Source organism: Vulpes lagopus, chromosome 4, assembly GCF_018345385.1.
Source record: "Vulpes lagopus strain Blue_001 chromosome 4, ASM1834538v1, whole genome shotgun sequence".
Taxonomy (NCBI): Eukaryota; Metazoa; Chordata; class Mammalia; order Carnivora; family Canidae; genus Vulpes; species Vulpes lagopus.
Window position 1 is genome coordinate 87,698,851 of NC_054827.1, and position 21,171 is coordinate 87,720,021.

The 21,171-nt window shown below is 44.2% G+C and overlaps 1 protein-coding gene and 1 pseudogene across 1 annotated transcript; one reads left to right on the forward strand and one right to left on the reverse strand.

Moving 5' to 3' along the window:
- Positions 1-758: 758 nt before the first annotated feature.
- BHMT (betaine--homocysteine S-methyltransferase) lies at positions 759-19,523 on the reverse strand. Its single transcript, XM_041752673.1, has 8 exons — positions 19,362-19,523; positions 17,483-17,615; positions 11,635-11,753; positions 10,378-10,569; positions 9,663-9,810; positions 6,063-6,245; positions 4,031-4,259; positions 759-1,429 (listed from the first exon to the last, which is right to left on the reverse strand). The coding sequence occupies exons 1-8, from the start codon at positions 19,392-19,394 to the stop codon at positions 1,243-1,245; spliced, it is 1,224 nt and encodes a 407-aa protein (XP_041608607.1). The 5' UTR covers positions 19,395-19,523; the 3' UTR covers positions 759-1,242.
- On the forward strand, positions 15,360-15,984 carry LOC121489538 (annotated as a pseudogene).
- Positions 19,524-21,171: the final 1,648 nt, after the last annotated feature.

The following is a 21,171-nucleotide window of genomic DNA, read 5'->3' on the forward strand; positions in this document are numbered from 1 at the left end:
CAGCATTAACTCTTCATACAGTAAGAGGAGCCATGTTTATGCTAATGTTTTGCATCTTTGGGCTTGAGCTCTCACTGGAGAGCAGATGTTATCAGGTAAAAATACCATAGTTTTCAATCTAGGAAACTTGGATAGAGCTTGGAGAATATTTTTTTCTTTATTACATTTTTTTTAAAGCTTCCAAGGTAACACAAGCTCATTGTTTCTCAGCCTTACTGACAATGCCTTTACGTGGATCCAATTTTTTTTCTTTTTTTTTTAGATCTTGAGAAAGAGAGCACGAGGTGGGGGAGGGAGAGCGAGAAGCAGACTCCTCTGCTAAGCAGGGAGTCCCACGTGGGGCTCAATCCCAGGACCCCGGGATTATGACCTGAGCTGAAGGCAGACGCTTCACCGACTGAGTCACCCATGCACTCCGGGTGGGCCCAGTTTTAAGCAGGATGGGGAAAGTTTAGATACTGATACCTTTTTTCCTCCTCCCCATTGGTCTGTACCTTTCTTAGCAGTAGAAATGGGTGAGGAAAGAGCAAACAGCTCTGGAACATGGAGAGCAGGACTCTCTGGTCTTTCGATACTTATTGATCAAGTCTCATATGACTGATTTTCTAAGAACAAACTTAAAGGTTTAGCAAGATCCTCATGTCGGAAGTGTTCCGTAACAGTGGTTTTCAAACTGTTGTTCATAGAATCTGTTTGAAGGGTCTCAACCAGCATGTTTTATCAGTGACATAGGATGGAAAAGAATGGAAGAGAAAATATCAAAATGGATCACAAATTTTATTTCAGTGGGTATATGATATTTGCTTTACTGGGTTATCACCTAACTTTTGTTTCTTACTAAGGGTCAAGTTCAAAAGAACTTGGAAGTCACTTCCCTAGAGCACTTCTGTCGCTGTCTCATCAGCTCACATCTCATCCTCCTTACTAGCCTGCAAACTTTTGGAAGTGGGGCTGAATATCTGAATTACTTTTCCCTGGCCACAGTGATTTCCCTAATACCTTACGCAGTAGAGGGCCCCTGTTTAAGATTTACTTCTTACTTATTTATACTTACTCTAAGTAAATTTCTAAAATATATTTTTAAAATTCTCAAGTGCTATTTGTAGTTCCATTTTGTTCAACTACTACCTATTTTATGTGAAGCCTGGCATGAAGATAAGCATTACTTTGAAACCATCTTTTCCTTATTTTGGGGAACTGTGGCCCAAACATAGAAGTTACTAAAAATGGGTTCCACTGAGGCTACTGTGCAGATTTAAATTTCTGTTTTTCAAAGAGCTCTTTCAGCTGCTGCTCAGTTGTGGCTTCCTTCTGCTGCATCAGCTCAGTTGTTCCTTTGGTCACTCCCCAGGCGTCAGGCTTTGACATTGAAGGGTTGTATGGCCTGCCAGAGGCTATCCGAAGATTTTCCCAGTATTCCCTCCTGGCCCTGGGTGAACAAAACACACAACATTACACTCCTTCCTGAGTATCACTGTCTATGTCACTGAGCTAGAAGACCTCCACAGAGGTCTTCGGACTCTTGAGAGTATGTCTGTTAAAACACATTTATTACACTAGACTAAAATTTTTTTTTTCTTCAGAATCTATAGGACTAAAATAACTTTGAAATGATTTAATTTTTATTTTTTATTTTTTTAAAAGATTTTATTTATTTATTCATGAGAGAGAGAGAGGCAGAGACACAGGCAGAGGGAGAAGCAGGCTCCATGCAGGAAGCCCGACATGGGCCTCCAGGATCATGCCCTGGACTGAAGGTGGCACCAAACTGCTGAACCACCCGGGCTGCCCTTATTTTTATTTTTTAAAGATTTATGTATTTATTTGAGAGAGAGAGCATGAAAGGGAGAGGGAGAGAGAATCTCAGGCAGATTCCATGCTGAGCACAGAGGCTGATGCGGGCCTCGATCTTACGACCTCGAGATCATGATCTAAACTGAAACCAAGAGTTGGATGTTCAACTGAGTATGCCACTCAGGCACCCTTGAAATTATTTTTTAAGATATATGCATAGAGGGGAGCTGGGTTAAGCATCTGTCTTTATTTTTATTTTTTTAAAGGTTTTATTTATTCATGAGAGACACAGAGAGAGAAAGAGAGGCAGAGACACAGGCAGCGGGAGAAGCAGACTCCATGCAGGGAGCCCTATGTGGGACTCGATCCCGGGGCCTCTAGGATCACACCCCAGGCTGAAGGCAGGTGCTAAACCGCTGAGCCACCCAGGCATCCCCCAAGCATCTGTCTTTAGCTCAGGTCATGATCCTGGGGTCCTGATTCTCCTTCTCCCTCTGCCTGCTGTTCCCCTTGTTTACTCAAATAAGTAAATAAAATCTTTTTAAAAATATATGCATAGGGATCAAAAGCTAAGAATTTCGGATAGGGACATTTTCTGTTGCCTTTTGCTACCTCCTCATCCTAACTTTCTGGCACTCTACCTCATGAACCAGCTGAGCTCCCAGCTGCTGCTCTTCTTAAACCCACTATCTGCACATCTCACTCTGCAGATCCAGCCTCCTCCTCCTTTCTATTTAATTGTCTACTATTTCAGGCCTCCTCACATCCCATGCAGTCTAGCAAAGGCTTCCTCGCAGGTTTCCCTATCTCAAGGCTATTAAAACTCGCAAACCTAACCTTGGACCACCTGAGATGCTCCAATGGGATAAGGTCATACATAGCTCATGAGAATGAATAACAGTCTGTCTCCTAGTCCTCAGGTGTGTCCTCTCTTAATTTCTGTCTCAGATATCACCACACTTCCGGTTTCTCAGGACACCATTCTCTTTCCACCTCTCAGTGCTTCCAAGTAGGCTCTTCCCTTGTCTGACAGTGTAACTCATCCTTCCCAAGTCAGCTCAGGAATCAGCTCTACTAGAAATTCTTCATTAATCCTCCTCTGCCTTTTGCCCCCACAGCCATTAGCTCGACCCCTCAGCACCTGTGCGTATCTTCATAGTTGAACTTACTGTACCAGTTTGAACTTACCTGTTTATCTCTCTGCCTACTAGACTGTTAAGTCCTTGCGGACAGGGCTATGCCTTGTTCTTGCTACCTTAGCAACCACAACATGTCTGATAGAGTTGTGCACCATCAATGTCAGATGCACAGAGTGAGACTGCTCCGTCTGCTTGGGTGCTCATCTTTCACCCCCTTCCTTATCTCGTGGCTGGTTAGCCCTTGGAAATACACCCCCCATATCCCTTCTTCTAAACTATCTATTACGCAGAGATAGTCATTCTCTTTTCTTGTTACTTTTTGAATCTATGCCTCTACCAAAGCAGTTACCATAGTATAATACATTGACTTTCTTATCCATTTCCCCCAGTAGACTATGAGATTCTCTAGACAGCTTTTCATTTATTCTCCCAGTGCTCTGCACATTGCCTGGTGTAAAGCCTATTTGTTTCTTGTTCATCTTCCCTACTGGAGTGTAAGCTCTGACAGCAAAGACCTATCTTACTCGCCACTGTCTTCCCAGCTCCAAGAATTGTGCTTGGCACAGAATAGGCACTTAATTGATATTTGTTGTATTTAACTTATACTTAAATCTTTTTTCTTTTCTTTTTTTTTAGATTTTATTTATTCATGAGAGAGACACAGAGAGAGGCAGGGATGTAGACAGAGGGAGAAGCAGGTTTCCTGAGGGGAGCCTGATGTGGCACTCAATCCCAGTACCCCGGGATCATGACCTGAGCTGAAGGCAGACACTCAGCTACTGAGTCACCCAGGTTCCCCAACTTGTACTTAAATATTAATGACCAATTAGTTTAATGTTACTCAGTGTCCACCCCATGGTACTATCCCAGAGCATAAAATCACATTTGATTGCAACTTGCATTATTTATATGCCAAATCTTAAAGCCTTCTCCAGAAATCAGCACATAAGGTTATTCTATAAACAGCTCTGTGAAAGAAGTTAAGGGGGATAACTGATTATTATCACACAGCAAATTAGCTATATTCTCCATTATGGCCTCACTTGGACATATTCATAATTTAAAAGAGTTGGTTTGGCAAATATAAAGGTTCTTACCTGGCTCTAATCCAGGGTTTGGTGTGCATGTCCAAACCACTTCCCCAGCTGCCGTGTTTTTCTGAAGCTGGAGGCAAAAACCCCCTTTCTGGGGCCAGCTCCTCAGCAATAGCCCTGATGTGATAGGGCTCAAATCCACAGCACCCGCCAATGTACCTGACCCCCAGGTTGTAGGCCTCTCTAGCATATTTTTGAATATCCCATCTGGTTGCAACTCGGGGTTCCAGTCCTATAATAAATGGAGTGAATTCTTTTTTAATTTTTTATTTATTGTTATGTATTTATTTAAAGATTTATTTATTTATTTATTCATGAGAGACACAGAGGCAGAGACACAGGTAGAGGGAGAAGCAGGCTCCTTGTGGGGGATCCTAGGGACCCCGGGATCATGACCTAAGCCGAAGGCAGACATTCAACCGCTGAGCCACCCAGGCATCCCTGAATTCTTTTTTTTCTTAAATATTCAAGACAAAATGGCCAACGTAAGTATGTAATTTTCAATAACTGAATTAAACAAATTGTCAGCCTCTGATTCGTAACTTGTAGGTAACTTATATTTATATACCCAGTTTTAAATGCTGTGGTAGGTAACCTTCAAAATGGTTCCCAGTGATCCCTGCCCTCTGCTGTTTTCACGCTGTGGAGTTCCCTCTCATACCACGTTGGTCGGGGACACCAATAGAGTATGTCAGAAGGGATGGTCAGTGACTTCTGAGGCCGGGTTATGCAAGTATTATGGCTTCTGCCTTGATCTCTCTTATTCTCTTAGAACAGCTGCCATGTTGTGAGACTCAAGCGTCCCAGTGGAAAGGCCCATAAACTAAGGGACTGAGGCCTCCAGTCAAAAGACAGTGAGAAACAAACATCTATTTCAACAGCCAACTAAGGGAGCTTGGGAGTGGATCCCTAACTCCCATCAGGCCTTCAGACGACTACAGACCTGACCAGTGTCTGAACTGCAATTTCATAAGGGACCCTAAGCAAAAACTCTCCAGCTGGGCTCCTCCCAAGTTCATGTCCCATAGCAACTCTGAGATAGAATAACTGTTTTTTAAAAGCACTAAATTTTGTAATAATTTGTTCTACGGCTAAAACACAGATGCCTTGCCATTCCTCCAGAGTTTTTCTAGATGAATTATTTTATGAGATCGTCCTTCTCTGGGGGTCCTTATAAAATATAGTACAGGTTTTAAGGATCCTAGAATGGAATAGGAGGCTGGTCAGGCTCTGGCGCTGCTGACCTCTCTGACTTGATTTTCAGGTAGACTCACCCCTGCTTCCCAAACATGCTTTCTCCCTTTTCCCAGACTGCAAGTACACCCTCACTTCATCCACTTAGTTTCTTCAATCAGATTTGTTATACAGTAACCCAGTGATGGCATCCTCCCCTTCCCCCAAACTCTGCAGTAGCTCAGCGACATTTCAGAATAGGAGATAAGTGTCTTGGACATAAATTGGTCTATCCTTTTAATTTTTCTTTAAAAATATATTTTATTTATTTGAGAGAGAAGCAGAGAAAGAAAGAGAGAACACAATTGGGGGAAAGAGCAGAGGAAGAGGGAGAAGCAGATTCCCTACTGAGCAGGGAGCCAATGCAGGGCTTGATCCCAGGACCCTGAGATCATGAGCTTAGCCAAAGGCAGACGCTTAACTGACTGATCCACCCAGGTGGCTCCTATCCTTTTAATTTTTGTGATGAGAAAATTAAGATCTAGAAGAACTAAGGGGTTTTGCTAAGGTTCTATAACTTGGCAACAGAACTGGAACAAGAGCCGGTATCTTTGTGGATCCCACCCAAAAGGGCATCCTTTTCATCAGCCTACAGGTAAAAGGTTCAGAGGTCTTTTTTGCTTACATCTTTTATTTCTACCGTGGTCCAAAATCAAGGGGTTTTTGGCTGCAGGGAAGGAAGCGGGGGGCAAACAAGACATGTGACATGCAGGCATTTCCCTACTACAAGCAAGCTCTATGGCTATAGTTTGGGAAATTCGTCAAACATCAGGACATTGAGATGATTCATAAAATCTCTTACCAAAGGGGAATTCCGGTAGATCTATAAACCCCTGTTTGTTGCAGTCAGGAGTGTGGTAGGCCAACGGCTGACTCATCAGGTGGGCTTTCAGTCGGGCAGCATCCAAGCCTTCTTTCATGAGCTTCACTGTCTGCAAGCTAATCGTGGGGTCGAAATGGCAGTTCACGCCAACGATGGAAGCTCCTGCAAGTGGGAAGAACAGTTTGGCTTTCGGGATTCACCAGATGACTGGTAGGCTCAATTCTCCTTCCTTAATCAGGGAGCTTTTATTTGGAAGAGTGAATTACAAATACAGCCTTTGGTTCTTGCTTCCTTGCAAACCTCTTACCTTCAGGGTGGGAATGATTGCTAACAGGCAGCAAGGGCTTTCTGTTGTGTCTATTACAATTCAAGGGTCATTTATGCATACTTGGCTGTCCATATTTTTTCCAGAAACCCATTATTAGACTTTTTTTTAACTCCATATTTTAGAAGTCAATTTTTCAGGCTATGATACTGAATAATAATTTTTCAACACTCCCAGCTGCTTGATTGCACCTGTGGGTATCATACCACTCATTTGAGGAGCAATCTTTCCTTTCATCAGGCCAATTTAATAATATCACTAGTCCAGATTCCAGGAGCAGCTGAGCTGATGCCACAAGTCATGACATCCGGTGTTCAGTGGCAAGCATCTCAGCTGTCCTCACTGGGTTGAGTGTACAATTTGCTCTTTCATTCATGTTCTAATCCTGCCTCCTTTTCTTTTTCTTTTTTTTTTTTTTAAGATTTTATTTATTTATTCATGAGAGACACAGAGAGAGGCAGAGACACAGGCAGAGGGAGAAGCAGGCTCCATGCAGGGAGCCCGATGCAGGACTCAGTTCCAGGACCCCAGGATCACGCCCTGAATAGAAGGCAGACACTCAAATGCTGAGCCACCCAGGCATCCCCAAATCCTGCCTCCTGTTACTCCTCTGCATCAGGTGTTTTTGTTTTGTTTTGTCAAGAGCACCAGTGACCTCAAGCTTGCCAAAGCCAGTAGTTGCTTCTCTGTTTTCATCTTACTCGATGTCTGGGCAGCATTTAATCTACCGGACCACCCCCTTCTTCATTAACACTCCCCTTCTCTTGGCTTCTCACACTGAGTATTGCTCCCACCTTCTTGGCTGCTTTCTTTGGGTGTTAGGTGCTGAGTCCCCACTCGCAGCTGAACCTTTCAATCCTGCAGTGTCCAGGATCCCCATGAGTCATCTTCTCTTCCTTTCCAGTCCCTGGTCTTTCAGTATGAACGATATCCAGAACTCTCCAAATTTCTCTCTCTAACCTGGACCTTTCCCCTGGGTTAGAGAGAGACTTGTCTATTCAACAGCTTACTTAACATCTTCGCTTGGATCTTGATTCCCTTTTTCTTTCTTTCTTCTTTTTTGTTTTTATAATTTTTTTAATTTTTTGGATGTTGTGCTGCCAGAATTTTTCTTTCCTTGCTTGACTTCCTTACACTAATGAATTAATCATAGGTTGACTATTTACCAGATGTCTATTAGGCATAAGGGTCCTTCTAAGGGGCTACAGAGAAATAAAAATAGAGAACATACTCCTTGACACCAAGGATTTCATAATTTAGCACAGGGATCCCAAAGTTTGCTCCATAAAAATAAGGCTGTATGATCAATTGGGTTAGGAAGTAGCTATTTGTCCCTTTCTTGGAGACTGCCACTAAACACAACATATCAAAGGCTCTGAGAAATTCTGGAGTAAAGAGACCTGCTTAACTTGGCTTAATGAAGCATTTTTTAAGTAAAGATCTTATTTATTTATTCATGAGAGACACAGAGAGGCAGAGACACAGGCAGAGGGAGAAGCAGGCTCCCTGTGGGGAACCTGGTATGGAACTCAATCCCAGGACCCTGGGATCATGGCCCGAGCCAAATGCAGACCAACCACTGAGCCACCCAGGTGCCCCTCCACTTTTTAAAAGATTTATTTATTTATTTTAGAGAGAGAGAAAGGGTGCATGAGCAGGAAGAGCAGAGGCAGAGGGAGAAAGAATCTCAGCCTGACATGGGGCTCCATCTCATGATTCTGAGATCATGACCTGAGCTGAAACCAACAGTCAGTTGCTTAAGGGACTGTGCCCCTAACATGACATTTTCTAAATGTGTTTCACTACAGAACCCTACTAATGTTCTCACAGATTAGAAAAAGTTGACTGAGGATATTCCAAGAGTGGCATAAGTAGTTGGTGTTATGCTGGCTGAGAAGAGGGAGTGTTCATCTGGGGTAGGGATGATCATGTAAGGGATGTGGTGCTAGAATTTGAGCCAATTTTGGAAGATGGACTGGACTTATTAGCTGGATATTTATTGAGGACGTATTTTGTGACAAGTGCTGTGCTAGGAACAGGGAGCACCATGCTGAGCCAAACACATAGTCTCTGCCCTCTTTGATCTTACAGTCTAGGGAGTCAGACATTAGAGAGAGAAACAAATGAGATAAGTAGCAAGTGCCACAAAGGCTATAAATAGGGTACAGTGCTGTCAAACGCTGTGACCACCTACCTTGAATGGAATGGCGAGGGAAGAATTAGATGCAGGCCAAGAATCTCTGCCAATTAACAGTGGGGTGATGAAAGCCTCCTCTGATCTTTGTGAAGCAAATTAACTTGCTTCTTCCCTTCTTCCCATTTTTATATTTCCAGTAAAAAGGTAGGATTATATAGTTTCATTCCTAAATCTAATTCTTATTGCTAATGACAAGTATGAAGTGACTTTCATGAAATATCAGGAATTGGATAAAAATCAGGAATTAAAACATAGCCAATGAAAATCTCCCTGTTCCACGGAATGAGTTGGACTCTTCCCTGACACCGAGCTACTCTTTGCATTTTAAACGAGGCAGCTCTGAAAACAATCTATGAGTTTTCCCTAATTGAAATGAAACCCAATGTTAGGGATGGAAATTATTTAAAAAGATAAATTACATGGTCCCTATTTCATACCAAAATTTAAAAAAATTATTATACCAATTACAAAAAGCAAAGCTTATTGGGAGTTTATGAAAAGGGGAAAAACTTTGACAAAGAAGGCAACTGACTTAAAAGTTATTGTCTAAAGACCTCTACTTAGGTTTAAAATAAGACATGCTCTTTCCTAATGCTCCTTTTGATTTATTGAAATGCTTCTTCTTTCTAGGTGTTACACCTTCAGAACAGATCTAGTTGCCCCTTTCAAAAGGCTAGTGTGTGTGTAATTTCTTTCTTTACTTTTTTCCCTTTAGGAGTCAATAATGATATTCTCAACACTCCTAGGAAAACAAATGAATGTTTTTCCTTTTAACAAAAATAGTATATAGTGGGCCTACATTTGTAGGTGGCTTTAAAAGACTCACTAAAAGGGCACCTGGGTGGCTCAGTTGGTTGGTTAAGTGTCTGCCTTTCAGCTCAGGTCATGATCTTAGCGTCCTGGGATTGAGTCCCGTGTCCTGCTCTCTCAGCAGGGAGTCTGCTTCTCCCTCACCCTCTCCCTCAGTGCTTTCCTTGTCTCTCTCTCAAATAAATTAATAAAATCTTAAAAAAAAAAAAGACTCACTAATTGCAAACTGGTCAAAATCCATCATCACCTGCTTTAACCAGGCGCACTGCACACTCGCCGGGGCTCACGCCGTGCAAGTCTCCCTCTGGGCCAATGCACATGGTTGCTGCTACAGGCTTCCCAGACGCTTTCAAGGTTTCAACTGCCCACACAGCTTCTTCAACGTGCTCAAAGTACTGAAATAAGGTCAGGGGAAGGTACTTTTAAATCTCATTTCTCCCCAAATCATCAGAAAACTTATTGTACTGGCTTAATGATTATCGCTAGATTGAGTCGTCTTCAAACTTTGAGTTGTGACCCACTGGCATATTTAAAAAAAATGGAATGGAAGGGTGATTACTATGAATGGCAGTCAGAAGGTCTGAACCACACTTCATTAGATTAACTGAATCAAATTAATCAGTAGAAGCCCTCAACTGGAAAAAGGTTTTATTTTTTTAAAGATTTGTTTATTTATTCATGATATACATAGAGAGAGAGAGAGAGGCAGAGACACAGGCAGAGGGAGAAGCAGGCTCCATGCCAGGAGCCCAACACGGGACTCGATCCCAGGACTCCAGGATCACACCCTGGGCCAAAGGCAGGCGCTAAACCGCTGAGCCACCCAGGGATCCCCGGAAAAGGGTTTTAAAATTAAATATTCCTATCCATGACTGGCACCTAATCTCACATGCTCCTCATGAACACACAGAGAAAATGTATGAAGTTCACGTGTCTCCGTCTTTGCTCATAACTTTGTTTACCTCGGCAATCAAGAAATCCACGTTCTTCTTCACAAAGACCTCCAACTGTTGCTGAAATACTTTTTTAACTTCAGTTTCACTCTTGCAACTAAGGTATGAGGGTGTCTGACTCACGCCTCCTGCCACCAAAGCATCTCCCTCGTCAGCCACTTGCCGGGCAATGTCACAAGCAGCTTCATTGACTTTCTGCCCCTAAGATGAGTGAAATACAATATATCTACATTTGCATGCAGAATTGAAATGGCCACATCTCAGTTGTATGTTACAACAGAGAGTTTATTTTAGAAAATGACAGTGATAGAATAGTTCAATTTACCAAGCTGAGCAATTTGCAGTAACAATACCACCAATAATAGTAATGAAAACAATAAATCTAATGATGGTATCGAGGATATTACATACCAAAGCTCTGTGAAAGATTAAAAATCTTTACATAAAAGGATCTGGTATCTTCTAGCACCTAAGCTGCACTTTGAATACCTAGCAAATAGAGATGACGATGACAATGATTTGCTTTTCAGATCAACAAGAATAAAATGTAATTAAGATGACTACAGAATTCATGACGTTTTGTCGTGTATTTTCTTAATAGATAACTGTATCACAAGGTATTTTCTAATCACTTAGACATTAAAAATCGAAACTTGTCTTCAATAAACCCCAGTGCTGTAGCTCACAGAGACTCATGGAATTTTAGAACTACTTCTTTTGGGGCACCTGGATGGTTCAGTTGGCTAAGCATCTGACTCTTGATCTCAGTTCAGGTCTTGATCTCATGTCATGAGTTCAAGGCCCACACTGGGCTCCATGCTAAGTGTGGAGACTAATTTAAAAAAAAAAACTTCTTTTTCATTTTAGGGATCAAGAAATTGTCACCTTGATGGTGTAGGTAAATGGTTTGCCCATCATGACACAGTTGATCATAGCTGAGCCAGGAAGTTTCCAGGGTCACTGCCCCTTCCTCGTGCCTTTGACATTTCCCCTACACTGTCCCACAGTAAAAAACTGTAATGATGTGAGGATTTGTAAGGGTTCCAACTCAGCAACTTAGGAACTCATTAGCTGCATTTTCTTTGATGTGCTTCCTTTACGTCAACTTTGGGGACTCCAGCTAAAACAAAAGAGTTATTCACACATATCTCATTTCTGTATTATCTAAAAACTTTGAAGAGGCTCAACATTTTTCTCTGAAAACTTCGGTGATGGCATGTCTGTCTACTATGCCCTCCTAAGAATGCCCGGTATGATTTTACTCACAGATATTTTCTCTGCAACATAGTTTCCTCTGTTCTCCAGCTTGTCTTCACTTGCATAAAAGGTGAAGGTCTGCATGACATTGGATCCAGCTCTGAGGAACTCCCGATGAAGCTGGCGAACTGGGAGATTGAGGAAAAGTATTAACTACGATCCATATAGAACCCATGATGTTTTCAAAAGGCTACCAGATAAACAGATATGAAAATATCTGCTTATGTTCCTTGCTCAGCATTCAGGCATCTTGAGACCTAATGAGAGGTAGGCAGATCTGGGATCTCTTGGCTATGAAGAAGAGATTATTTCTACCATGGACGAGGTGGGTAAAGGGAAGAGGGAAGGAATCATTTAACGTTTTTGCTGGGTAGAGAAGGTGGGGAAAGACATTCCCTACAGAGGGAAGGGCCTGAACCAAATGAAGGAGGCAGGAATAGGCTTGGCATCTGGGGTGCACAGGAAGTCTAAGCAGCTGGAGTTGAGAATATATCAGAGGAATAGTAGGAGGTGCCGTTGGAGAGGTGGAGTGGCCAGCAGAGTACAAATGGCCTAGCACATCATCCCAAGGAGTCTAGGCTTCAGGCCACAGCTATGGGGAAACACCAGCAGTCTGTAAACAATTGAATGATGGGATTAGCTCAGTGTATTTGAAAGATAATTCTGGTAGTAAAGTGGAATAAGAATTGGAAGGAGGTTCCTTAGCATAGGTCCATGGATGAATGCCAAGTGGCAAAGCTTTCACAGGCTAAAGAAAATATGACGGGGCTTCCCCCCATATAGCCAATTATATTTAATTTAAGGAATTATTTTTTGCTCTAAACTAGTGGTCCTAAATTCTCTTTGCCTGTTAGATACTCTGTGACCTTTTTAAAAATAATGGATGCTGGGGTCAAATCCACACGTACTCAGATTTAATTGGTTTGGCGGAGGGCATAGATTTTTTTAAGTTTCTCCAACTGATTTTTATCTTCCATTTTGTTGAGAACCACTATTCTGAAGGACTTGGGAAAACGCTCTCTTTATAAAATGCCAGTGAGACTTAGCAGGTGTTCATTTTTGTTGGAGAAATAACTGCACCAAGTAAGAAATCAGCAATCCTGTATCAGCCCCTGAATTCTATTTTGAAATTTCAGTGACCTTTCAAAGCCTAAGATCTGGGAGTGACAACATTAGAAGCTAGGAAATTATTAGGACACTGGAGTTCCTAGCCCTTTAGTCTGGTACCTTTGTATCCCGGGGTGGGGGGCCCAGTAGAGTGTAGAGAACATAGGGAGCTCAGTTTTTAAAGGAACAAATCCGTGAGGCCAAAAAGCTTTTGAATTTCAGAAAATGGGTTTCTAAGCATGAAAACCCTAGTCCTGGGTAGGAACTTAAAAGCATGCCTAAATGAGGAAGCTTTAAAGTTGTTTTAATTGGCAAGAGAACCAATTAACACTTTATACAGAGTCTCTATTCACTGATCAAACACAGAACTGCTGTGGTTGGAGCAGGGGTGAAGGACCTATGGATGAGGTCCCTGTACACTAGGGTGAAATGGTTACTAAACAGGAAGTCCACCCAGGTGTTCCTTGGGTGGGTTTCCAGGACTCTGTTAAAAAACCCTGGAATGATGTGCAAATTGTGCATATGTACATTTTTAAAAAAGATTTTATTTATTTATTCATGAGAGACACAGAGAGAGAGAGAGAGGCAGAGACGCAGGCAGAGGAGAAGCAGGCTCCACGCAGGGAGCCCAAGGCAGGACTTGATCCCTGGTCTCCAGGATCATGCAGGCGCTCCAGCTCCACCGCTGGGCCACCGAGGTGCCTGGCTACCATGCCTCTTAAAGCTGCAGTGCCTCGCAAAGCGTAACCTAACTTCCACTCACCTGGTAGCAATTAATATGAATTCAGATTCCCCAAGCCCCTCCGGATCCAGCAAACCTAATTCTTTGCTGAATTCTGTGCTGATTCCACTGGGTGCAAGAACCATAACTTTTGACAGACTTAATAGGAGAATTAGTCCACTTAAGCCAAAAATACTCAAGAAACAGATCAGCCAAGAGATAAATGTGCTGTTTCTGCATTAATAAAATAAAAATCAATATCAGAGCAGTTTCTCTTGACCTCCTCTAATGCATAACTTTTAAAAAAATGTGACTGGTAAAGTTGAAGCTTGTGTTTAAATAACTCTTCTTTTATTTACATGGTGGAGTGTCCGCCAAGCTAGCTTGTTGTTAATACCAGTTTGACCCAAGAAATATTTTATTGAGTTTAACCCAACAAGCAGACCTTAAGAAACAAACCATAGGTATATTTTAAATTCTCATTTTTGGGTCTCAAGTATTCTATTGTGTTCCTTAAAGCCCTTTAATGCAATGCTTCTCAAAGCACAGTTCAGTTCACCTTGCTATCACCTGGGAATAGTTATAGATATGTAGGGTCCTGGGCTCACTCACAGACCTAATGAATCCAAATCTCTAAGTGGAGCCTGAGAATTTATAATTTTTAATAAACTGCTGGTGCAATGAAAATTTTAGGACTACTGCTATTTTAGCTTCCTAAGACAAGTGAATTCCCTTTTTTCCTTCCTTCCTTCTTTCCTTCCTTTCCTCCCTCTTTTCCTCCCTCCCTCTTTCCATTTCTATTTTTAATGTAGAACACAGTATTATTTCTACTATTATTTGGAAATATAAAAGTTGTGTATATTTGCCAGGCTTCATGACTATAGTCTTTTACTTTTTTTTTTTTTTTTTTAAGATTTTATCCATTTATTCATGAGAGACACAGAGAAAGAGGCAGAGACACAGGCAGAGAGAGAAGCAGACTCCCTACAGGGAGCCCGATGTGGGACTTGATTCCAGGACCCTGGGATCACAACCTGAGCCAAAGACAGTTGCTCAGCCATTGAGCCACCCGGGCGTCCGTACTTTGAATATTATTTAGGGATAGTTCGATTTGAACAGAGAATTTCTATACTTCTCTAGCAGAAATAGATGAATACAACCAAGATACCAAGAAGAGAAAAAAAAACAATGAATTTAATAATAGTTACTAGTGTTTAACATGCATCAGGCTATTTTAATGACTTTACATATAACTTATTTAATTCTCCCAACAATCTTGTGAGGTAGATGTTAATATTATTTCAGTTTTATACAAGAGGAAACTGAGTCCCAGAGAAGGTAAGTAATTTCCCCAGGGCCACACAGCCTGGTGGCTGTCAGGATTGAATTCAATTATTCTGGATCCAGAACCTGTATGCTTAATCTTAAAGCTGTCCTGTCAATTTATGTGCTTAGTTAGTTTCTATCCCTTATCACTGAGTTCACTGAAATGTGCTCTTTAATAATCATTAAAGACAACTGTTCAACTTGTATAATATTCACAAGAACTTTCTTCACTTTCCTCTGAAAGAATCAGCTTCTTTCAGTTTTGGCTACTGATGGCTCTCCGCTAAGACCTTATCTAAGAAGTGCTCTAGAGCAGAGGGAGCTTCCTTGCCCAGGGGTAAGCTCTCTGTTGGGAGAGGGAGAGTTGATAGTTTGCAATACTTGGTCTCACTTGCTTCAATTTGGGACCACTGTGAAAGGCCTGTCCAACTCCAGAGCTTCCTGAGGGACTGGCCAAGGCTTCTGTAACAACTGCATCACAGTGCAATTCCTCCCCTGCCCAATCCTGCTTCTCTGACTGCCTCAGAGGTGTTATCTCATAAATGCACTCCGCATTAAAACTCCTGAGCACAGGAGAGCGATGGGCATCTCTCGGGACAACTGGCACAAGCGCCGCAAGACCGGGGGCAAGAGGAAGCCCTACCACATGAAGCAGAAGTATGAGCTGGGACACCCTGCGGTCAACACTGAGGTTGGCCCCCGCCGCATACACATAGTACGAGTCCGGGGAGGCAATAAGAGGTACTGAGCCTTGAGGCTAGACGTGGGGAACTTCTCCTGGGGCTCGGAGTGTTGTACGCACAAAACCAGGATTATCGATGTCTATAATGCATCCAACAATGAACTGGTCTGCACCAAGACCCCGATGAAGAACTGTATCGTGCTCATTGACAGCACACCAAACCGACAGTGCTATGAGTCCCACTATGCACTGCCCCTGGGACGCAAGAAGGAGGCCAAGCTGACGCCTGGGGAGGAAGAGATTTTAAATTAAAAAATGATCAAAGAAAATTCAGAAGAAGTATGATGAAAGGAAAAAGAATGCCAAAATCAGCAGTCTTCTGGAGGAGCAGTTCCAACAGGGCAAGCTTCTTGCATGCACCGCTTCGAGACCAGGCCAGTGTGGCTGGGCAGGTGGCTATGTGCTAGAGGGGAAGGAGCTGGAGTTCTATCTGAGGAAAATCAAAGCCTGGAAAGGCAAATAAATCTTCAGTCATGTTAAAAAAAAATGACAAAAAACTCCCCAAAAAAACTCCTGAGCACAAATCTCCACTTCTGGCCAGCTGGTAATGAGCACCTAAGCTCATGATAGGTGATAGAGCTCCTGGCATGCTCTAGGGGTAGATTGTTTAAAAATTTTCATCTGTGGTGAACTGGAATGAGATGTTCTTACAAGGAAATGTATTAGCAGGTGCAATATCTCAGATGTTTGAGAGGTTTAGAGGAAGTAGTAATTATAAGGACTTTAGAATCAGATGGCTATTGTTGGGTACCACCAATGTATTGGAGAAAGACAGTGAAAGGTAAGGGGGATTCATCACCAATTTAAGGCAAAGTATGAAAGTCTGATGGTCTCCTGGGTGGCATGGAAAGAAACTCACCTCTTCTAGCTAGAGAGCAGAAAAAGCTGAGAATCTGGCCCAGGACTAATTTACACAGGGAGCAGAGAGTCAGAGAGGTTGAATTCTCAACCAGGCAAGCCTTCTATTGCCAAAGCCAGGGCCTGATTAAGAAGAAATGGGACCCTGTGACTGGGATGAAGATAGATGGGCGGAGTCACTCACGAACCTCAAAAATCTAGATTCCCCCTTGAACTCTCTGGGCCTGCAGAAGTGGCCCATTTCTCCCTTTTATTTTTTTTTTAATTTTAATTTTTTCAATTTCTCCCTTTTAAAGATTAATGCTTCCTACTTGCTTTAGGCTGATACAGAAGCCCTGTAAGACAGCATTATCTCCCTCGTGTGCCATCCCAACACCCCTCTTGGCACTTCACCATGAAAGATTTGTGGTCCAAAAAGTAAAGTGAGAACAAGGTGTGTGGGTACAGGTGCAGGATAGGCAGATAATTAAATTTAAATAGGATGGGACTAGTATAATGGGTTTAACTAGTTGGTAAACATACAGTGGAGGAGGGCTCATCTACAAGACAGTGATTGATACTGTAGGTGAGGATGGACGATGACCATGTGGGGAGAGAATGGATAATAAATGCTAACATGGAAGGGATGAAGGACTGAAAATCTTGATGAGGTTGATGAGTGGGAGAATTAGAGTGAGCAGAAAAGATAGGAAGTGGTGGTCAGAAAGGGGGGTCCTTGTAATTGAGATTTCAGAAGTAGACAGTGGTGATGGCAAGGTCTAGGAGCAGGTTGCTGAGGTGGAGATTGGAGGACGAGTTCAGTTGGAAATGAGGAGGAGATCAAGGCACTGACAGGAAGAACCCTGGATAGATCATTTGCATGGACACTGAAGTCACCTAGAGAAGTGAGGGAGGGAAGGGAGTGAGCCCAGTTTTAGACTCATCTAGAAGAAAGGGCAGGAACCAAGAGGTAAATGTAGGTGACAGCAACAGGGATCAGCTCATCCAGTGTGAGTCTGTACATGCTGGGAAATGTGCCATAAACATATCTATTTGATGGTATGCTCCTCGACTGGTCATTGCAGGGCTCTTTATGAGAACTTAAAATAGAGCTATGCACCAACCTGCTTCTGGATGTTCCACAGCAGCTTCTGGGGTCCAAGGGCCCGCCTTCACATAGCCCCTCTTCTCCAGTGCAAAGACAAACCCTCCATCTCCAATCACAACTTCTCCAGAGTTTAAACGTTCTAGGATGCCCTAAAATTATAGATGAGGGGGAAGGAGAGGAGTTACTTGAGTCTTTAAGATGGTTTTCTATTTTTAGTACTTTTGCTATCATATCCTTGGGAAGTATGATTTCTTTAGAATTCTCAGAAGGTACATGTTTATAAATTCATGAATATAAGGCAAATAACCAGAATGCACACATAATGAAAATGTGTGTATACATGTGCTGGGAGTGAGGGTCTTCCAGAACGCATGAAGGGATTTTTAATTTTAATTTTTTTTAATTTTTTAAATTTTTATTTATTTATGATAGTCACACACAGAGAGAGAGGCAGAGACATAGGCAGAGGGAGAAGCAGGCTCCATGCACCAGGAGCCCGATGTGGGATTCAATCCTGGGTCTCCAGGATCACGCCCTGGGCCAAAGGCAGGTGCTAAACCGCTGCGCCACCCAGGGTTCCCTTTAATTTTAATTTTTAAAAAAGATTTTATCTATTTATCTATTTAGAGAGAGCCTGAGCAGGGAGGAGCAGAGGAAGAAGGAAAGAAAGCATCCCAAGCAGGCTTCACGCTGAGCACAGAGCCCTTTTGGCCATGGATCTCTCCCCTAGGATCATGACCTGAGCAGGTGTCAAGAGTGGGAAGTTTAACCCACTCAGCCACCCAGGCACTGCAGAACACATGAAAGAATTTTGAAGAATATGGTGGGAGACTGTTACCTTTGAAGAAACGTCTACAGAAGGACTGAACGAAGAGGTTTTTTTTGTAAAGTCTCAAACGCATGCTTAAGCACACTTTCCCAAAATGGTGAAAGCTAGTCTCCTCCAGCTTTCTGTAGACTTCTCCAGCTTTCTCTAGTCTTCTCCAGCTTTCTCTAGTCTCCTCCAGCTTTCTCTAGTCTCCTCCAGCTTTCTCTAGTCTCCTCCAGCTTTCTCTAGACCTCTCCAGCTTTCTCTAGACTTCTAGCTCTATCGGTAAACAGTCCTTACAGTTGGCCTGGCCCTGGCCTCTCCCGGGCTTCGACGCCCAGGGGCCAGGTATATTCCCCCCTTCCCCCAGGCCTCTTTTCCAACCGGCCCAACCACAGGCCTGCAGAGTCCGACCGTCTGTCTGTCCCTCCATCTATCCGTCCCTCCAAACACCCCCACCCTGGACGAAGGCCGCCCATCTGGGCTGGAACACTCATCCCGCTGTGGGGTTAACCCGGGGCTGGAGCGTCTGGGTCTCGGTGTTTGGACCCGCCAGCCCCTGTGCCCACCCCCAGCCCCCCTTACCATGGCCCGGGCGGCGCTAGCGGCGGGGCTGCGGCCCCGGGGGGGGGGGGGACGGCCGGTGGGGGCCGCGCGCCCTAAGGCGCTTCCCCCGCAGCTCCGACATAGAGGTGCGGCCGCCCGGACCTAGGGCGCGCTCTGGGTGCGGGCCGGGGAGCTGGGCCCGGCCCCGGGAGTGCGGGCACCTGCGGTGTCAGCCGGGACCCCTCCCCCGTGCGCTCCCTGGGGCTGGGGTGCGGGGCCGGGGTGCGCGCCCCGGGGCGGGGGGACCGTGCGCTGCGGCTCCTGCCGCGCTTCCCGGGCAGCTCCGACGTCGGGGTGCGGGGGTCTCGGGGCGTCCCCGGGTCTGCGGGCGCCCGGACCTAGGGCGCGCTCCGGGTGCGGGCCAGGGAGCTGGGGCCTGCCCCGGGAGTGCGGGCACCTGCGCTGGCAGCCGGGGCCCCCCTCCCCCGTGCGCTCCCTGGCCCCGGGGGGGGACGGCCGGGGGGGGGGGCCGCGCACTCACCCTCCGGGCCTTCCTGCCGCCCACGGGCGCCATCCTCGGGCGGGGAGCGCGGCGGCGGCGGCGGCGGCGGCGGGGCCCTTTATAGGGTGGCGGGCTGGGCCCCAGGCCCCTCGGGCGGGGCCACCGCGGGACCGGACTGGTGCGGGGCGCGCAGGGACACGGGCTGGCGGCCCCTCCCGCCCCTCCGCGGCCCGGGGTCGCGCTCGTACCCCCGAGTCCGCGGGGGACGGGCCCCGAGAATCCCGTCCCAAATATTTGCCCAAGGCCGGGTACAGGGTCACTATCGAGCGAGGCGCTGATGCCCGAGGGACTTCAGTCTCCAGGGTGAGGAGCGAACGACCTGCGGGGCTTGCGCAGAACCCGAGCGGCCGCACAGGTGCGAGGCGAGGCGGCCCCGGGGGGGGGGGCTGGGGGGGGCAAGGATGCAAGACTTTCCAGCAAGAATATCTTTGCAACGGTTAACCCCGCCCGATCGCTGACATCTACGTATCACAGTGGAAATGCACCCTAGAGACTTCAAAATTCAATTCCACAATTATGTGTAAAAAAAACCCCTAGGCGTCAGAAAAACTAGAAGGAAATAGAAATGTTGACACTAGTTATCTGAGGACGGTGGAATTAGGGTTTGCTTATAGTTCATTCATTATACCTTACTGTATTTTCCAAAATACCTTTATAATGAGAACACATAGATTTTAAAGTAATAAAAACATTGCTTTAAAACATGCGCAGCCCGGCGGTAAATATTCTAGAGAACAACTAAAAATCCTGAAGCAGAGTTCAGAGCCTGTTACCCAGATAAGGAAGAGCACACAAGAACATTTTGTATGTGGAACGACAGCTTCCATTTCAACAGAGGCAGAGAAGGAAATTACTGTAGCAAATGATGAATTAATAGAAACTTAGTTTTTGAAAATGATGTGCATTCGAGATATAACCGAGAAAGTAGAAAAGACCTTTTTGTGGTGATAACTGTCAAATTTAAAATGGGGAAAAAAAATCTAAGGATGGTAGGTGCATATATTGTGATTTCAATAATGTAATGTTTCGGCTGCCCGGCAAGAATGAGGAATGTTCCCCAATGCTTTTTCGACCATTAAAGCAACGGAGTGTCTGAGGAGCTAATAGTTTAGTGTATGCATCAGCTGTGCCCTGATAGAGTATTGGAGACAAGAGCAGGTGCAGAGCGAGCGCGGAGGTGGCTGCAGGGGGTAGATGTAGTGGTGGGTACTAGGCGCTAGGGGGCGGTATCAGGGCCCTGACGGTAAAAGCTCAAAGCAGACATTCTCAATTTCACCGGCCCAAATTTAGCAAAACTTACGATTTTAAACCATTAGCATTTAATTTAAAATGAGTTGTGAACTTTTAGTAGATAATGTAAACACATGGCAAATTTTAAAAAGTCTCCCCAGCTGATCAAGTCCTCACTGGAGGAAACCACTATTCCCTACTCTTCCAGAGGAAGAGTATGCCTATCTAGGCCTATCTAAGTGTATACATGTATAGATACGGTATAAAATACAAATGTATACATTTGTATACAAGTGTATACATGTATAGATACGGTATTAAATACAAATGTATTTAAATGTAGGAAATTTTAGTTATTTAAACACTTGTCTACCTCTGCCTTTTCCAAAATGATTTATGGGCAATTGTTGGAATATTTTTTGTTTTCTCCACAGCTTCCCTGTTATCCTACCTTCGCACCCCCATCCCAATTAGGGCCATTCAAAAGAATTCAGTCACCTAGTATTTCCAAAATAGATAATAATGACCCTATTTCATTGTTTACTATATGCCAGGCACT

Coding starts and splice junctions, on each gene's coding strand:
- BHMT (XM_041752673.1), bottom strand. CDS start 19,394: ATGGCGCCCGTGGGCGGCAGGAAGGCCCGGAGG. Junction 9,811..10,377: donor TGGATTTCTTGATTGCCGAG/GTAAACAAAGTT, acceptor ACCTTATTTCAG/TACTTTGAGCACGTTGAAGA. Junction 6,246..9,662: donor AGTGCGCCTGGTTAAAGCAG/GTGATGATGGAT, acceptor TCCCACTTGCAG/GAGCTTCCATCGTTGGCGTG.